We start from the raw sequence: 20080 nt of genomic DNA on the forward strand, positions 1-20080 counted from the left end.
AAGAAATGCCTAATTCACTCTAACAAACTTGTTAGTCACTGTTTATACCAAGAGGATTTCTACTCTACTGAGAATAATATTGTTTTCTTTTTCCTTTGTTGATAAATCAAAGTTTTACACTGACCTACAGCAGCCAAGCATACTTTAAAGCAAAATCACCTCAGTCTAACACAGATATGCATCCTTTTAGCTTTGTGTATTCTTTTTGCCCTTCTATTAATTCTTTAAGAAATGTTGTATCCTAAAAATAATTCAATAATAAAATATTAAATTTGTCACAATAATTTATCTGATTAGCAAACATTTGTTATAAGTTTTAGTGTATTTAAATTTTAATAATGTTAACTGAAATTTTATGATTATTTTTTTCCTTTAATTTTGATATCTTGCTTGTACATTTTTGCTTGGTTGAAAGGTTGTGGTAGTCAAATGCATCGTCAGTATATAGGAATCATTTATAGAAACAACTTCACCTGTTATCTGGGTTTTTGTGTGTTATACAGTGACAGTTTTCCTGGAAATTAGATTTTTATGGTTTACTCTGCCTACTGTGTGATCTTTTACCTGAAGAAAAGGGGATGGTAGGGGCTGTTACAGTTTCAGTCCACCCTAATTCGGGTACTGTTTGCTTTGTTCAGCAATCACTCTGATCCTCCTGGCAGGGAACAAGATCCAGAGAACAAAACTAGTAGTGACTGTGTAGATAAGAAGGCAGTGAATTCTGCTTTTAAGGCAAAGGGGGAATAGTCTACAAAAGAATGAAAATAGGAATAAAAGTATAGCATTGTTAACCTGAAGATCTGTTGTACCTTTGAAAATCTTACACTGAGGGAAAAAAAAGATGCTACAAAGATACGTAATTATGTGACTGAAAATCTTGGAAAAGGTCACCATTTAGTTTCTAGACAAATACTTGACAATAAAATAGGCTAGAGTATTCATAATTGAGGAAGCAGAACCTTTTTCCTTAAAATGACAGGACAGTGTTTCAGCATTATATGAGTTACCATAATACATTATTTATTCTCCACCAGAACAACTCTGTGGATATGGTGAAGATGATGGGGTCAAGAAGAGTACTCCAGAGAAGAATGGGAAAGAAATGTCGGAGCAGACATGGCAGAAGGTAGTGCAATCTTTAAGATATTGAGCTGAGGAAGTTAAATCTGAATTTTAACATAAAGGATTATAGTTTAAAACGAGGGCTCATGAACTTAAACCTTGTGTGCATCCTTAATTTAAATTCATAATTCAAAATCATTGGCTTGCCAAAATGGGTTAAAAAAATCAATGTTAGTGAAATAAATGTGCAAACACTTGTGCTTCTGTTGACATAGATTAAAAATATCTCAAAGATGAAATGAAGAGAATGACAATGGAAATTAAAAAGATGTATACTATATGTGCTTATTAATTATAATTTAGCAATTTAACTTTAAAATGGAACATGATGAGACTCTGTTATACTTCAAAAGGCATACAGGTTTAAAATATTTAAATGATTAAAACTGAGCATAGTTTTAACTTTGGTAAAGTAAAATGGTAACATGTTTATCATTTAATTTTAAACTTAAAAATATACATGACCCATCTCATTTTAGATAGAAATTTATGACCATATAATTTTGGATAGCACTCCCTGCTTTAATAGACCCACTTGTATAAACCCTGTAGTCACTTTACATCATGTCTGTAATTAATAATAAAATGTTCTTTAAATCTTAACATTGATCTTTACAATTTTATACTTAATTCATATTTTTGTATATAAACATATTATTATCAAGATCCATTAAGTTGGCTTGGTTGCATTTTAGCCTCTTTGTTATTGTTATAAAGGAAAATATTCTTTAAAAATTTGTTTTAGTGTTTATTTAGTTTTGAGAGAGAGAGACAGACAGACAGACAGAATGTGAGTGGGGGAGGGGCAGAGAGAGAAGGAGACACAGAATCTGAAGCAGGCTTCAAGCTCTGAGCTGTCAGCACAGAACCCGATGTGGGGCTCGAACTCACGAATGGTGAGATCGTGACCTGAGCCAAAGTTGGATGCTTAATCAACTGAGCCACTCAGGAACCCCCAAAATTTTCTTTAAATGTTTTCATCCTATAACTGGTTTGTCATTTGCTACACTAGATACTTAGATAAAGCTGGAAATACACAAATATATAAACAGAAATATTAATGCTGCTACTTATATTTGTTTCATCTGTGACTTGACTTATAGGAAATCTAGGAATTTACAACAGTTGATGTGATCCCTTATACTTCTAACACTTGCCATATGTCAGGTAACAAAGGCTGTCATCTCAATACTGAGTAACACATATCAGGTTACCACAATAACATACAGAACAAGAAATGCTCACATTCATTTATCTTAAGGTAAATATATAATTGAAATTACACATTATCAACTGGAATGTCATATAGTTTGAATAGCTTCTTTGTTTCAGAACAATATTTTTGTTTGCTGGGGTTTGTATAATTTAATCTGGCTATATAATACTGTGCTACTATCTACCACTATCTTAGGGTAGGAACCCTGAGGAAATCTGTTATTTCTTTCCACCTATGGCTACTACCATAGTGGATCCAGAAATCCATTTTAAGTCTTTAAAACCCAACAGGAATTATTTGCATTGGACCATACTAATTTGCCACTTTTTTTTTTATATTAACCTAATGTAATTGTATGAGTCATGATTTAACCATTTTTAGTTGGGTTTCCTTATTTTAAAAGGATGTATTGTAAACTCATTCAAAATAGGATTAAAAGATAGTAACAACTTGAAAACGGTATTTACTTACATAGTAGAAATGAAACATATAAGATGATTTTTTAATAATATATTAATATTTCACACTATTATGGTATGAGTTGAGTCCCCCGACCAATGTTATCCTGTCAAAGTCCTAATCACCAGCATCTAAGCATGTGACTATATTTGGAAATGAGGTCTTCAAAGAGTCAGTTAAGTTAAAATGATTATTAGGGTTTAAGCTACCCAATATGGTATTTTTTTATGGCAGCCCTAGCAAAGTATTATAGACACTTTACAAAGTCAAGTGTTTTATTTCAGTTTTGAAAGGAACTACCTTTCTGGTAAATTATTTAAATGATCAGTACTGGAGGAAAAGTATGCACTTGAGCTGATTTACAGAAAAATCAAATACCTTTAACAAATCCCTAGGCTTTCATTTTCAAATATATATTGAAATTTTCTTTTCTATTTCTGGAGGCTTAACATCAGGTTAACAACAATTTTAAGAGTGTACTTTGAACAACACTTTAATATGTGCTATGGACTATGGGAAGTAGTGTCTCTGTTTTGTTATTTGTCCTCCATTTTAAACTTAAATGAGCTTAATTTTGACCAGTTCTTATGAGTAAACATAGATTCACTTTAGGCAGTTAACATACTTAAACATTTTAAATGTAACAGACTTTAAACAGACATTTTTCCAGTGTTATATAAAATTTTCATGAGTTGTACCTAACATAAATGGATTTTAGTCAAAAGAAAAAGATAATGCTAATTTCCAGAATTGAAATCTCATACTTAAGGTGTTTGTTACATTTGTTCATAACATATTTTAATCAAAAGTACAAAGTTGATTTAATTTGATCTAATTCAGCAATATTTAATGCAAGTAATTATATTTCAGCTCAAGTAATTTTATTAAGTAGCTGTTATGATTAATAATAATAATAGAGACAATAATGAGGTGGTAATGGTGATGATAAACTGTTTAGAACTCACTGTCTATGAGGAATTGTGGTGTATGATCATGTTCAATACTTATAATCTACAAGACAGATGTTACTAATCCCATTTCACAGATAAGGAAACTTTAAAATAGGTTAAATATTTTACCAGGTTAAAGTAACCTGAGCTGGAAGTAAGATATAGCACAGAAAATATTCAATATCCCCAAGACCATACTGTTTCTTAATATTTTTATATCACTACTGTCAAAATCAATTTTTTTAAAAACAGTATAATTGCTTACTTCCACAAAATAGATTTTAAAAAATACAGTTTATTCTATTTACTCCACCATGGAATTAACCTGTTAAAATATTTTAAAATATATATATGAAAACTATACTATTGTTTGCAGTGATTAAAACCACTAAGAAACTGAAGAGGTTGTAAAAAGGTGATATTCCCTATCTGGTAGTAGTGTTTACTAAATGGAGAATAAAATTTGGCATACAATGATTTTGAAAAAGTAAATGATTTTTAACCAGAGTTCATGTGTTCTTGAACACTGTATTTTTTGTCACTTTATCCAGCTCTTCAGTGAAGTATTTGCATTGAAAAGGAACAATAGAATTTCTCTTGCATATATGCACAGAGGTCTGCAATAGTCTGATACAAGCTCTTTCATATACCTCTACTCCAGGTCAAGAGTAAGCCCTATAAAGACATAGATCTAACAGTAAGGGAATGTATCATATTACAGAAAAGCAAATTTAAATTAGATGAGATTCTTAATATTGTGTTGGGAAATATCCATGTCCTGGGACAGGATAACTAATCAGTAAAATCTGTTGAATTAAATGAAGAAGGTCGACCTCACAAGAAAAGTAGGGGGTGTAGAAGTACAGGTAAATCAGAAATGACTGAAAGTAATGTTTAGGAAACAGCTTACATCTTCACCACCTTAACTAAATCCAGTAAACTGGAAAGTGGTAAATATGTGCATATTTTCATCTTGCAGATTTCTGGAATATTTTATATCCTTGGTTTTCAATACATCAAATATGTTTTCACCTTTGAAGAATTGTTTTAAAAGTAAAAATGAGTCTATATAGTTTCCCAATCATTTAGATTTCTTGCTTGACTCCAGTCCTTTGTTCATTTCCCATGTGTATCTGGGCGACTCTTCTTCCCCACATAGCTTGTAGAATACTGTGAGGGGCGCAAAATCTTGAATTTGAATCCCAGTTCAAAGAATGTTTACCTCTCTGCATTATTTAAGTTTTCAGACCCTCTGTATCCTCTTCTGGGAAGATAATTGTTGGCTCTACTTACCTCACATGGTTTTGGGATGATCTAGAGAGATCATGTTTATGAAGCCATTCCGTAAACTGTACTTTACAAACAATAGTGATTATTTGTTTTTCAAGATTTAAACTGAAATCAACTCTTTGAAAGTTTCATATTCATGGCTTAGAATTAATTGCTTTGTCCTTTTTGCCCAGACTTACGGCACTTAGATCCTGTCCTTAATCAGTTTTATTTACGCATGTGCCTTTCTTTCCAAATAGTTTTTGAAATCTCTTAAGGTCAGAAATTGTATGTTTTCATTTCTTTGTCCTACAACATGAACATTGTTTGTTGAAATAAATTAATGCAATATTGGAATAATTGTAATTTTAAGTTGTTAGACTTTTTTTGGTAAATGTTTCCTTATTGTATAAACTAAGGACCTCATGACTGCTAAAATTACATTTTTCTCACTTAGAATAAAGTAGACTTGGTAGATTATTTTTTTAACTAGGTAACCATTTTTTCATATGATTGTTAGATATTGAAGAAAATTGTTATTTTATTAATAAAGTTTCTCTATGTATCTATTTTTAGATTTTGTATAAATTGTTTTTTTCTCTGAAAATATGTTTTCACAATAATTAGACTACATAGCTAAAGTGCTTATCTCAGAAAACTGCAAAGTTTATTAGCATACTTAGTTCTGTGTCACTTTGTGTAGAATTTTAACTTCTTTTACCATCTGTCCTTTATTTAACAGATGTATTATTGCATTTTATAATGTATTTATCTACACCACCTTAGAATTATTTAGAAATTAAGTACTTTAGATTTATTTTGTCCTTGTGCTAAGTGTAATTTTATTTTCATAAGTTAGAAATGATAAAAAATATACAGCAGATTATGGTTTTTGGACTTTTAAAAGAATAAATTAAACTCTAATGTTTAGGTCATTGAATTGGAAAGTCGGCTAAAATCTTTTGAGAAAAGGTCAAGAAAATTAAAAGAAGGGAATAAAAAATTAATGAAAGAAAATGACTTCCTGCAATCACTCTTAAAGCAGCAACAGGAAGATGCAGAGGACAGGGAAAAAGAGCTAGAACAGCTACAAAGGGGGAGTAAAGAAGTAGAAAAAGATAAAGCTGGACTTCAAGTAAAAATCAGTGAGCTGGAGAGAGAAGTCACTTCCCTAAGGAGACAAGTGGCAGAAGCTAATGGTTTGAGAAATGAAAATGAAGAGCTGAAGAATTCAATGGAGAAACTGCAGCAATTAGCAGACAAAGCTAAATCTGAGATGGCCACCACGGAAGTGAGATCTGGACAATATGATTGTAAGACAACCACTACCAAGGTTAAATTTAAAGCCGCCAAGAAAAAGTGCCCTGTGGGCCGTTACCACACTGTTCTCAATCACTCCATCAAGGTTATGAGCAATATGTTTGAGAACCTCAGCAAGGACGGCTGGGAGGATGTGAGTGAAAGCAGGTAAGGCTCTCATTAACTTAGCTCTGTGGTGGGGACACTGTGCATATGTAAAGCACCAGCAAATGGAGATTGAATTTCAACTACTGTCGATTTGGTATTCAGAAAAAATACTGTCAGATCCTTTGAAATATCTTGGGAGGTCTTGTTCTGAGCTTATTGACTGAAATTTGCATGCAAAATTAGCCACAACTGCATGAGTATTTGAATAGGTGCCAGGAAACCCAAAAGAAGGCAATGCTTGATTTCTTCCAGTGATGCTATTTTCATGCAGTCATGAGGCTTGAAATTGACAGTTTGGCAGGTTGATTTAATTTGCTGGCCCTTTGCATATTCACCACTGACAGCTAAGGATTCCCAGGCAAGCCTACTAAGTCGGTTTAGTTATCTTGTGACATGCCAACCTGGGAGGAGAAACATTTTTCCCCCTTAATTTAGTTAGATAAATTTTGAATGACCCATTTCAGCTTGTTACCAGATGTCTACAAGCTGTTTAACATCCTTTAAATTAAGAACCATCTTCACTAATTATTTCATGTATGTATTATGCAAAGTCATTGTACTAACTTTAATTGAATGGTTAAAAATCAGTTCTTTAAAGTTAAAGCTCTATAAATTCCTGGTCCTAAGTTATATAACACCTAGTGAATAGCAACAGGAGAATACTAAAAATCTATAATATTTCTTTTCCTTACCCCTGGCTATACATTCGTATATGTACTTGAAGCACATCAGTAAAACCACAAAGGCAGGTGGATAGTAGAACACCTCTTTTTATATCTATGTAATAGGGAAGTTCAGTGTTGCCAGAGTTGCCAACAGACAAATAGAACTATTTTCATAATTCTGTCTTGTTTTATAGTGGCATGTATTTCCTTTTATTTGTCTAAGTTTTTTTTTTTTTTTTTTTTTTTTTAATCCCCAAAAGACATGTGTTTCAGATTTGGGATGTCCCTGGATGGTGTAGGGGTGGAAGAGTTTTCCCTTCTTCCCTTCTAGGTTCTTTGGCTGGTCTCATAATGAAATTGATTTAAGAAAGATTAACAAGAGAAAAAGTATCAGAAGTTTAATAATATGCATACCTCCTGTATACATGGTAGAGGCCCAAGAAAACTCAGTAACTCCCCCCAAAACAGCCAAAACCATCACCTTCAATACCACCTTCAGCTAAAGACAAAAGAAGATGAGGTCAAAGTGTCAGTTATGGGAGGTTATCAGGAAAAGCATAATAAACAAGGGTAAGGTTCTTATGCAGAGTTAAGCCCTTGTCTTCTTCATTGGGAAGAATTTTTACAGATTTAGACTCATCCATCGCTTCCTGGTATAAGGAAGCCTACACACTTACAAATGGAGATTTTCCTTATGCATGCCAGTGTCTCTTAAAAAAGGGTAACTTCTACTTGATTCTCAGAACTTGTCCTATGTCTGTTGTTTCCTAAAAGTAATTCGTATGCCAAAGAGACATATTTGCGGGTGGCAAATTCTGTTCCCCTACTATCACACCTTTGAAAATTCCCCGAGAAGTTTCACAGTCCAGAAGCTAAGCTGACAGATTGATTGCTTCATATCTCACAGAACCAGTGTCACAGTCCTGAGAATAGGTCAGTTTAGTTAAACAGTTGTGTCTTATTTCAGCAGGTGGGTCTTGCAGGTGGGCTCCCAAAGTTAGGCCTATTTTGTGTGAGAAATGAGGCATTTAAAAAGGCATTTCTATGGAAGTGAAATAAAAACAGAGGTTAATGATTGGAGCAGACTATAAAATCAATCTTGAATCCTGAAGGCAGCCAGTGGAGAGAAGACATTTCTAGAGGTAGGGGCTGAAGCATCTTTGCAGTTTGAATATCTCCAGTGATGTCATTGGTTGTTTAGGTAAACTTTCTTTAATTTTTTTTTTTTTTTAACGTTTATTTATTTTTGAGACAGAGAGAGACAAAGCATGAACGGGGGAGGGTCAGAGAGAGAGGGAGACACAGAATCTGAAACAGGCTCCAGGCTCTGAGCTGTCAGCACAGAGCCCAACGCGGGGCTCGAACTCACGGACCGCGAGATCATGACCTGAGCCGAAGTCGGCCGCTTAACCGACTGAGCCACCCAGGCGCCCCTAGGTAAACTTTCTGAGTGGCCCACACAGCAATAGGCATGAAGATTATCTAAACATGAGCTATTGTGGTGGTTTCTCTGAAGTGTATATGAAGTGATCTAGCTTCATTTTGCAGAGCTTTGTGGGGGGAAAAAGGCAGTTTTAGTTCTCAGTGATTAGTTTGATTCCAAGTGGAAACATTAGTTTGGAGAGTCATAGCCAGATATTTGAGGAAACCAGAAGAATTCAGGATTCCATCTAGTTTATAGGTAAACAACAAACCCTCAAGGTAATTAATCAGAACTAGAATCTAATATTCACAAAGGTGTGTTATTGAAACATAATTATTCTCTTTTAAATCACCTTAATTTCTACTAAAGACAGCCAAATTAAGATTAATTTGTTTGCAGAACAAACCTAGTTTCAATAAACTTGGCCTGATTATTTACATAAGTCCAACAAAGATAGTGGTTGACTGTATAGACTCTTCTTAAATCTGTTTTGCTGAAACTTTTCATAAGGAGTTTCAGACTGAACTTTTCCAAAGCTTCTCAAGGCCAAGATGCCAATCCAAGAATTTGCCACTGGAATTGCTTGCAATAGCAATAGATTGGGGTAAATTTCTCTCTTCTTGAAGTCCTTCAAATATCCTGAGGTTTCTTCACCTGCTGGGAAGTAACCATCCTTGCTTACCTGGTATGGCTGCCGGGAACCCTGTAAACAAGCTACCAGGATGTTTTTTCAAGAAGTTTTATTGACTCCATAAAGTCACCTTTCTTCCTTAAAGCTGTCTGGTCATAATCTGAGTCTATGCATACCTCTCTAAAATATGACATTCCAGTCAAAACTTTGGTAATATACTCATTGTTTCCAATTATGTCATGATACCAAGAGAACAGATTCTTATTGAATTTATGCTAAAAAAAAAAAAAAATAGATTGCCATGAAAATATAAGAATGTTCACTAAGAGTTTCCAAATTCTGGAGGGATCATTTAAGGAGAAAAAGATGTTTCAATTGTTTACACAGGTCCATTTTACCAAATTGCTGTAAGTCCTTGCTAACTTAAGAGGAAAAGTTTTCTTAAATCTGGAAAAACACAACATTTAAAAAATTAGCAATAAAACAAAGTTACAAAACTTATAATCATCCTTACGAGTTCATTAAGTCCCATGTTACTAATTTTTGTTCTGCTTGAATCCAGTTTTCCCCTTATGTTCTGGAAACTCTTATCCAGTTTTATGATCTTAAAGGTATTAGAAACTTGTATTTTGGAATATTTTTCATGAGTCTCCTTGGAGATCAAGCATTTTCCAAACATTTTTGCAAAAGTTTCAGTGTAAAACAATAAGTCTGTAAATGACAAAGAGTTAAAAAAACGGCCATGGTTAAAGATCTGGTGAGAGTTCCTTACAATGCAGTTGACAGGAGGGGTGCCTGAGTGGCTCATTCTTGTATGCCTCAGGCTCGGTTTCAGCTCACGTCATGATCTCATAGTTCATGGGATTGAGCCCCACGTTAGGCTCTGCGCTCACAGAGCAGAGCCTGCTTGGGACTGACTCTCTCTCCCCCTCTTTCTGCCCCTTCCCTGCTCACACTCTCTCAAATAAATAAACATTTTTTAAAAATGCAGTTAACAAGGAAATTTGGTTATTTCTGTGATATATAATATTTCAAGATAACAACTCGAATTATAAATGATAACATTATGTCAGGACAAATCAGATTTTTAGGAATTTCACGCAAATTCCAGTACACTTAAATTAATAACATATTTCTACACAAATATAACCAAAAAAGTTTAGCATCACTTATTTTGATATGCCCCGATTCGAGAGACCCCCCCCCCCCCCCCCCCCCCCCGAAAACAAACCACCAGAGTCCAGAATCAAAGCCAAGCCGCAAGGGTCGTTTATTGCAGGTTCGAACCTGGTCCTCCGCGCACTCGTTGCCAGTGGCGCTAAGAGGCCCCGAGTAAGGGTCTTACAGCTTCTTTTATAGCCCCGCACAAACAAGTTAGGGCCTTTTTTAGAGGTTACAGAGCTGTTGTTGGTTAACATTTAAATTTGAATGCTCAGCAGAACTCGATTGGTTCCTGCCTTTATTTTAAACCATTCAGCAGAACTTGATTGGTTCCCGCCTTTATGTCAGACTACAACCGGGCACGCCCTGGCTGGTTTCGGGAACAGCGGGGGAGGGGGGGTGGGGGGGGGTCTTTTCTTTGCGGTTGTGAGTACACCTGGTAATTTTTCTCTTAGCCTCTCAATTTGACAACACTTCCCATATAATTTAACATATCAAATCAGCCTAATTAGCTTAATACATTTTTTGAAATGTTCCAGGGACCTTCTGAAATATCTGAGTTTCTTCCAGGTCAGAAAGACTTCATTTAGAATATGATTTGGGGAAGTTTGTCAAGAATATCAAAACGTTTTGGCCACTTGATCATGGGTCACTGTGAGATAATACTTAGTTATCTGTTTAAGGGACAAGACCAAAACTTCACAGGCAAATACAGAAGTTTACATACTTCTCAGCAAAACTTCTTTCTTTGTATCAAGAGGACTAGGTTTATTTAAATAATCAAAAACCTGATCATAAAAATAACAAAGCACAGGGAATTATTTTGATAAAAACACAAAATCTTTGCCTTCAATGTAGATTAGTTTAAAAGGTAAAGAACAACCTTTCACAGTCTCTTATGAAGAATACACAGATAGTCAAGAAAACGTTATCCTTTTACCATAGACAGAATCAATTTGTAAAATTGTAGCAGCTGCCTTTTGATATTAAAATGCACTCAATTAAATTAATTTTTATCTTAGCCAGTCCTGTCCATCCATAAAATTCCTTTCTAAAGATTCCTTTCCGCAGACTTTCTACAAGTTTCAGATTTTGTCTTGATTTTCCTCTTTTCCATTTTTAAATAACCAGTTTTATGTTGAGATATTCACTTTATTTTCATTCAACAAAATGCATTTCTATTCCTTTTTTTTTTTTTTTTACTGGAAACATATATCTTACTTTTCTTGCATTTAGAGATGTTTTTCATATTATTTCTAACAGTTTTAGTTACATTTATTAATTAGAATTCCTAACCCTTAGAAACCTTAATTTCTAGTGAAAACTAAGGAAGCAATTGTGAACTGTGTGTTGCAATAGCATTCTTTAGATTGCCAAATTTATGAGTACATTCCATAATGTACAGTCTTTCAATATGCAACAAGACATGTTTACTAAGAGACCCAAATAGTTCTTTAATTCCTCTGTAACAACCAGAAGTAGATAGGCCCATGTTTAGTAATTATATTATCTTATTTGGAAATGATCTAGATATTCAGTGAATTTCTCTGAATTTAAGTTAGCAAAACTTTAAAGTTTCAACTTACCTAAGATATTTGGGGAACTGTTTTTAAGAACACATACTGTTAAACGTAATCTCTGTTAAAAAGTTTACCTAAAAACTCTTACCACTACTAATGTCTATCTTAATCACTGGCTTCCAATAATTATGTTTAGACTACCACTGAAAGCTTCATGAGACATTAGACACAGCCAGCCATCACCCTAAGTTATCCTTGCTGATAAATCTCGTAAGAGATACAACATGAAGTTATTTGACTAGTAAACCAAGGCAGAATAAAATTTGTATCTCTGCATTATATTCAATGTTGATAAATCTAAAGACATACCTATTTTAATGAAACCAACAAACTTAAACTAGTTTTTATTTACCAAAGATTATACCAAGTCATGTGAACTTGAGAAACATATGGGTCCATTTTTGTTAATTTCTGAGAATTCAATTTATATAAGTGTTTAATTTTCTTTATGTGAATTAAATAGAGCTATTTTTCAAGTTAATTTTGGTAATATAATCTGGAGGCAGAAAAATATCACAAATCTACAGCATACATATACGGACATACAGAGACCTTAAAATTTTAGACATGAGACAGCTATGAAAATGTAGAACTTACTATTAAAAGAACAGTAGAAATGAGTTAAATTTATCTGTTCAGATGGCTAAAGATTTTTTTTGTTTTTACTAATATTTGTGGAGAAGACTGATTTTTTATTTGCCTAAATTTCAAATGACCTTTTCCCCTTTTGTTCTTCTGTTAAGAATTACCTCCTTGAAGTTTGTAGAACATTTACATCTCAAAGGCACAGGGAAGGAATGCAAGCTCCTTTAAGAAGAACTTTGGTTTCCCAAGGCCAATGTTTACAAGCCTTTTGAAATAAATAGCAGAGGTTTTGGGAATGGTGAAAAGGATTGGTGGACTTTTAATTGTTTCTGGAACCTTACCTAAGGTCCTATAAAGACTAGATGTTTTAAAACAAAGACAGCTGTTTGAATTCCTCAAAGAATTGCTACAAGGTATCTAAGAACTGTCACACCCATCCAACTATGTTGAATGTTTTTCTTCCCCTCTGGGTATATTTAGTTTAGGAGAGAAGCCCTAAAAAAAAATTCCTGTCAAGCACGGAATATCAGCTTTATTCACAAATTCAGTCAGACTCATAGCTTCCCATCTAATTTCTATTTTTTTAATCTACCCACCAAATCACAGGAGGTAATCCATTTATGAAAACTTTTGCGGATCTAATATTCTGCTTTTTAAAAATTTTTTTTAATGTTTATTTTTCTGAGAGAAAGAGAGAGAGAGCACACGCAAGCAGGACTGGGAGGAGGGGCAGAGAGGGAGACACAGAATCCGAAGCAGGCTTCAGGCTCTGAGCTGTCAGCACAGAGCCTGACATGGGACTCAAGCTCACAAATCATGAGATCATGACCTGAGCTGAAGTCGGATGCTTAACCAACTGAACCACACAGATGCCCCTAATATTCTGCTTTTTTAATCTTTCCACCAATCACAGGAAGTAACCCATTTACAACAACTTTTGAGGGTTCTCCCTTAGTTTAAGAAATTCTTTAACTATGGCTCTTAATTCAGCCTTTGACCAAGGAGTGGAAGATAGCTGAGGAGTATTGCCCCCAGTCGCAAGTGATTTTGTTTTAAAAGGTAACTGTTTAATAGTCTCTTCAGAGTGGAAAGGCAGTTCAGACAAAGAATTAGTGAAATGTGAGCATTCAGGTAAAGACTGATAGAGGGAAATAGTAGGAGTTATGTCAGCCTTAATGATTTTTGTTTTAGGTACCTCTTGGATCTTTAGTATTTCATTTGCCCAATTTTCCAAATATCCACCTCCCTTTTCTTTTTTGATGAGAAACTTATCCCCAATGTTTGCATTTTAAAGAATGGCTCTTAGGTCCTACAGAAGATGGGGGCAGAAAACTTCTATCACGAAGGCATAGAGAAAGTAAGTTTTCTCCAAGATGGAGTTTTTGGGACATACTTGCTTCTTATTAGAGGTCCAGGGTAATTTAAGTTTTTCCTTTTTCTTAAGTGCAGGACAATTCTGTTTCCAGAGTCCCAATACTACAAGCAGTTTGAGTTGAATAGGTGAGGTCTGAGGGTTGGTGACCGGTGAGCTTTCAATTGCTGCCAGAGCCACATTTCTGGTTTTGTAGAAACTTGCAGAGAGGTGGGAAGATTTAAACAAGAGTCCCAGATAGCCAAAAGATATTCTAGAAGGCCAGGAACAGGGAATTGGAGATAAATGGGTGTGGAAGAACGTGGAATTTATATTAGATATTGTGACAAATAAGCCCACTGACCCAATCAAAGGAGGGACACAGATACTGGGAGCACAGTGAAGCAAGGCTTTAATCAAGGTTCTTGCAAGAGTGGGTGTCTGATGGACAAGCACACTTGGAAAGGCAATTTATCTCCTAGTGTGCAAGTCCCTCCCCTGATTCCTCATTGGCTGAGCGCTACAGAGATGATAGCCTTACCCTGACATTGCCTATGCCTGTGTAAGGCAAAAAGTAGTTTGATTGAAACAAATGTACATTCTTGAGGTGACACAGAGACTTCAGTTCTTTGGCGCATGCTCATGGCAAAGCCCGAGAAAAATAAGCCCATGAAATGGAGTGGGGAAGAACCAGGAAGTGAAGTGTCTAAGGGCTTGGGACTCAATTGTTGGTCGGGGGGGGGGGGGGGGGTTCATACATATTTCCAATAGGTTGTAAACCTTTTGTTAACTAGACAGCACAACTTTTATTTGGTATTTCTAAAAATGAATCATTCTCACAGATATGGACTCTAATTTTCGTTCTGAATATAATTTCTGTTCTTTCATATTGTCAAGGAAATCCTTAGGGCTAGCTGTTACACTTCTTTGTGTCCACTTTTTAATTTGGTCTTTCCATAGGTACCAATAAGACAATTGTTTAAGATAAGGGCTTTCTAAAAAAAAAAATTCGGGGCACCTGAGTGGCTCAGTTGGTTGAGCATCCGACTTCGGCTGAGGTCATGATCTCGCGGCCAGTGAGTTCGAGCCCTGCGTCGGGCTCTGTGCTGACAGCTCAGAGCCTGGAGCCTGTTTCAGATTCTGTGTCTCCCCCTCTCTCACCCTCCCCCATTCATACTCTGTCTCTCTGTCTCAAAAATAAATGAACGTTAAAAAAAATTAAAAAAAATTCAATTACAGAAGTTTTTCCAATTCAAAGGATCTCTCGTCTGGCCATTGACAGACTTAAAGACAGAATATTCTCACTGACATAAAGCCAAGCTCTAAAGACACAGTATAAGATGACAGAGACAAAAGAAAGCAATTATCAAGTCTGAGAGGAAAGGGATCAATAGAAAACAAGAGTGCTCATAACAAATTTTTACCTAAGGACCAAATTTTACCAAAAAGCTCCACAAATATTGTCTCCTGCTAGTCTAAATTTAGATAAGGACTCTTACCATTCTCACTTCCATCAGACTCTACATGCAGAGATCCAGGAGACTGATGGGTAAGAATTCTTAACTTCTGCCAGCTTGTGTCCCAGAATCCAGAATCTGTCAGCTGCAGCATCCCTGGAGTGAGTCGTGATGGTCCCTTCACAGGTTGCCAAAACTGTAGGGGCAGAAATGTTTTCCCTTCTTCCTTAAGTCTAGAGTCTTTGGTCTAATAATGAAATTGATATAAGACAGATTAACAGGAAAAAGTTTAATAACATGTATACCTCTTATTTATATGGGAGAGACCCAGGAAAACCGAGTAACTCCCCCAAATGACTGATGCCATCACCTTGAAACTATCTTCAGCTAAAGACAAAAGATGTTGAGGGTGAGGAGTCTGTCATAGGAGGTTATCAGGAAAAGCACAGTATACAAGGGTAAAGTTGTTATGCAGATTTAAGCCCTTGTCTTAGCCATTGGTAAGAGTTTCTAGGGATTTAGAGTCCTCTATCTCTTGCTGGTATAGTGAGGAAGGCATCCTTACAATTAGGAGATTGCTTAATCAGAGACATAGAACTGAAATTTATCTTAAAATGTCTTTCTCAAACTTGTTTGCATCTATTAGATTTATCTGAATTTTATAAAGATTCCAAAGCTCAGATGTGAGGTTTTCCAATTGGATGGGGGCCACCAAATGTGGGGCAGCCCCATTGGGTGGAAACTGGGGGTATAGGTGGTAAAAGAATTCACTCAAGGCAGAACAAAAGAGAGAGATGTTTACTGAATACCCCACAAGGGAGCAGCAGGCAGGACAGCAAAGGAGAGACTGTCTCCCACAAGACAATGGTGGGGGGCTGTAGTTAAATGGGGAAGGTGAGGAGATATGGGAATGTATGGAATTTTCCTTTTTTGGTACCCGTGTCCAAGTGTAAGTAGCCCATTGGTCAGCTAGGGCTTACATATATCTTGGGTGGGTTGCCTAATGGGCCTATTTGTATTCAGCCGGGGGTTTGGGGGTCACTGTGGGCCCTTCATCCTCACTCAGATTTCTTTTGTTCAGGTTGGTTGCCTGAAAGCAGCCTCTACATAGGCCACACCCCAGAATAATTAAATCATAACTTCTGTGGTGGGATGCAAGCTTTGTAAAAGGACTCTTGCACAAAGAGTCATGACACTGAGGCTTTTCTTACCAGAAAGCGAGTTTATTTGTGCTGACATGGGCTCAGAGAGTTTGTACCTGAAAAGCTAAGCCCTGAATGCCACGTGGTGTAGTCTTTTATGCATTTTCTATTTCTTTGTCTCCCATATATGGGTAACGCATAAACATACAGGCTGATTGGGTGCTCTCATGTTACAGGGACCTGAGGGACGTCACATATGCACACAGCCAGGTTGCCTTCCCTTATCTTGAGGTCTTTTCGTACCATATTCCTGAGGGAGGGGATTCTACCACAGCTTCACTATTTTTTAAGCTCTCCAGCTGATTCCAATATGTAGACAAGTTTGGTGACCACTCTTTTGTTTTTGTTTTTCAACTGTTTGTTTATTTTTGAGAGAGAGAGAAAGGGCATGTGTGAGTGCAAGTGGGGGAGGAGCAAAAAGAGAGGGAGACAGAGAAACTGAAGTAGGCTCTGCACTGACAGCAGAGAGCCCCATGCAGGGGCTTGAACTCACAAACCATGAGATCATGACCAGAGCCAAAGTTGGACTTTCAACCCACTGAGCCACCCAGGTGCCCCAGGAGCCACTGTTTTATTTTTTTTTTTTTTCAACGTTTTTTTTTTTTATTTTTTATTTTTGGGACAGAGAGAGACAGAGCATGAACGGGGGAGGGGCAGAGAGAGAGGGAGACACAGAATCGGAAACAGGCTCCAGGCTCCGAGCCATCAGCCCAGAGCCTGACGCGGGGCTCGAACTCACGGACCATGAGATCGTGACCTGGCTGAAGTCGGACGCTTAACCGACTGCGCCACCCAGGCGCCCCAAGGAGCCACTGTTTTAAATGATCATTGGGTCAAGCCCTCGTCTTCAGACAGGTAAAAAAAAAAAAAAAAAAAAAAAAAAAAACCTTGAAAACAAATTGATGAAGGTGAGGAAGAAGGATGAATCTGCATTCCCATTTCTTTTTGACCCCTAAGGTTTTCTTCCTTGTTCTCAAAAGCCATTAGAGATAAAATCCTACTCAGCTTAAAACCCACTAATCATTTATCTGTCTTCAAGGAAATCCTAGTTTCAGCTAATTATATCTCACCAGTTGATACTACCACACTCTTCATAATAGAAGTGGTGCAGTTTACTCATGCGTGAGTATGTATGTGTGAATAGATACATGAAAGCTAAGTAACACAGTTCTAATTTCATCGTATTGGTACACGTGCAGATGGTCACATATTTTGGGAGATCAATCATACAATATCTCTTAAAACATAAGATTGTCATTTAAGTTGCTTAGCAGTGAACTTGATTTTACATTGTGAGGATTAAGTGTTATATTTCCTGCCTGACAGAACACTCTCAGGAATCACTCAGCTGCAAATAATACTCAAACAATTAGAAATCCCACAGTGGACCTTCAGGACTTTAGAACATTCTATTTCTTTTAGCTTTTCATAGTCTGAAATATAAGAAATTTACTTGAATGCTGAGAAAAGCAGAACTTTGTCCTTAATATATGAATATAAAATACTTTATTATATAATTATGACCTTGTTAGTATTTATATATTTATGACTATTTATCTTTCATAGTTGAGCAGTATTACAAAAACATGCTATCAAATGACAAAAATAATACAGTTTAGAAATGAGTGTGAAGTCCTTCATTCAAGTGAAAACAATCCATGGAATGAAGGAGTACACTGCCTAGCAATCTATGGTGCACTCTTCCTAAGGGTTTTGGGCAAGAAGGAGTTTTATAGAAGAAGCAATGCAGAAACAGGGCATAGTTGGCTGGGAGGTTAGGGATTGATTGGTTGGCTGGGAGGTTAGGGATTGATTGATTGATTGATTGATTGATTGATTGATTTTTATATGACCAGTATGTCCTGGTCTGTAGAGTAAAGTAAGTTAGCTAAAGCTGTGTTGGAGGGTTGTGATTGGTGTGTATCAGGTTTCCTCGACAGTGAGGAGTTCTGTATAGACGTTGTTTTGTGTGACCTGTCACGCATTTCTGCCCAGATCTGCACATACACAATTATGGGGGGCTTTGTTGGCTTTCCATATCTGGCCTCAGGATTGGAACTGGCCCTTCTGTTTCTGATGCCAGGAGGGATTAACTTGCCTCTCCTCCTTGAGCCAGACCATGCTGGCCCCCTGGAATGGATCAGGGAGGGAAGAGGACTATGCAGACACCCAGCCTCCTAAGATTGTGAGATATGATAAGAGAAACAGAGAAAAACCAGCTCGCTCTGGACTGCACTTAGGCAAACTTAATGACTAATCATAAATCACACATGGGTAGTATATATATTGCCCTGGCTGGAATAGCTAGTTGGAAGTCTTACCTGAGGGGAGGACGCTGGCCCAGGACCCTCAATTACCCAAGACCCTCAACTGAGCCTCCAACCTGGCAGTTCATTGCAGGGCTTCCCTAGCCAGAAAGTTGGATATTGTGAGTACATGATTTGATGTATTAAGCCTTCTTTGTTCTTCTCTATACTTCTCTCCCTCTTTATGTTTACTATAGTTGCTTAATTCCTTATATTTCCTTTCCCTTATAATTAATAAAGCTTTCCTCCATGAAACAAAAAGTTCAGCTATTGCAAATTACTATTATTCAGAACAGGTGTTTACTATAAATGCAGCTCACTTAGTTCAGATTTCTGATAGAGGCCAGGCCACTGGCACAGCCTGCATTTTGTGGGTCCATTACTTAGCTGGAAAAGCCAGTTGCTCAACTATACAATGGGGAAAATATGGGACTTTGCAATAGTATACATAAAAATATTTTAGGAAGTTTTAATTAAATCTTGTTTGAGTCTACAGTACAATGTACATTCCAGAAAGCTTGCATAATTTTAGTCTGCATCTACCAGAAATTGTACTAAGTAATTCACATAGTATCCTTGGAATATGAAATTGAATTCTGGACATAATGCTCCATCAAGATAAGGTGGAGTGACCAGGGTGAAAAAACATCTCAAAAGCACACATAATAGGAATGTTTGAATAAGCTAGGGATGTTTTTTTTACGAGATGTTTCAAGCATCAAATGACCATATCCAAATATTTAAGAGATCATCCATGTGGAAAAGGAATTAGACTTATTTGAATGTTCTACTCAACCTCAGCACTTTCAATCAATCTTCCTTCTCATTAATACAAACTATTAACATAATTTTACTTATTTTCTTGTTATCTGAACCCACCCCTTTAGGATGAAAGCTGCATAAGGGCAGAGATATCTGTCTCCTTTATTCCTTGTACTTTATCCTTTGTGCTTAGAAGAGTGCCTGGCACATAATTGGTGCTTAGCAATGAATGATGAATGGACATTTTACTGAATGATGAGTGGACATAAGAGATGGAACTGAGATCAGTGGGTGAAAGCCTCGGAGATTCAAAACTTGTCTCAGACTCAGGGAAAACTTTCCTGTGAGAAACGTTAAAGCTTTCTGCCCTGGCCCAGAAAGTAGTAAGTGCTCCAATCCTGGCAGCATTAAAACATGTGCTTCCCAAGTTAGCGCTTAGTGGAAATACTACAGAAGTGGCACTACCAGGCATTT

At 36.3% G+C, this 20080-nt stretch overlaps 1 protein-coding gene across 2 annotated transcripts in view; it reads left to right on the forward strand.

Moving 5' to 3' along the window:
• CNTLN (centlein) overlaps positions 1 to 20080 on the forward strand; it is a 313278-nt gene that overhangs the window by 197363 nt on the left and 95835 nt on the right. For both annotated transcript variants that reach the window (XM_042913157.1, XM_042913158.1), the window contains exons 14-15: positions 1035 to 1126; positions 5948 to 6483. In XM_042913157.1, the coding sequence (XP_042769091.1) occupies positions 1035 to 1126; positions 5948 to 6483 (628 nt within the window). The remainder of the gene's footprint in view (positions 1 to 1034; positions 1127 to 5947; positions 6484 to 20080) is intronic.

This window comes from Panthera leo, chromosome D4 (assembly GCF_018350215.1).
Source record: "Panthera leo isolate Ple1 chromosome D4, P.leo_Ple1_pat1.1, whole genome shotgun sequence".
NCBI classification, from domain to species: Eukaryota; Metazoa; Chordata; class Mammalia; order Carnivora; family Felidae; genus Panthera; species Panthera leo.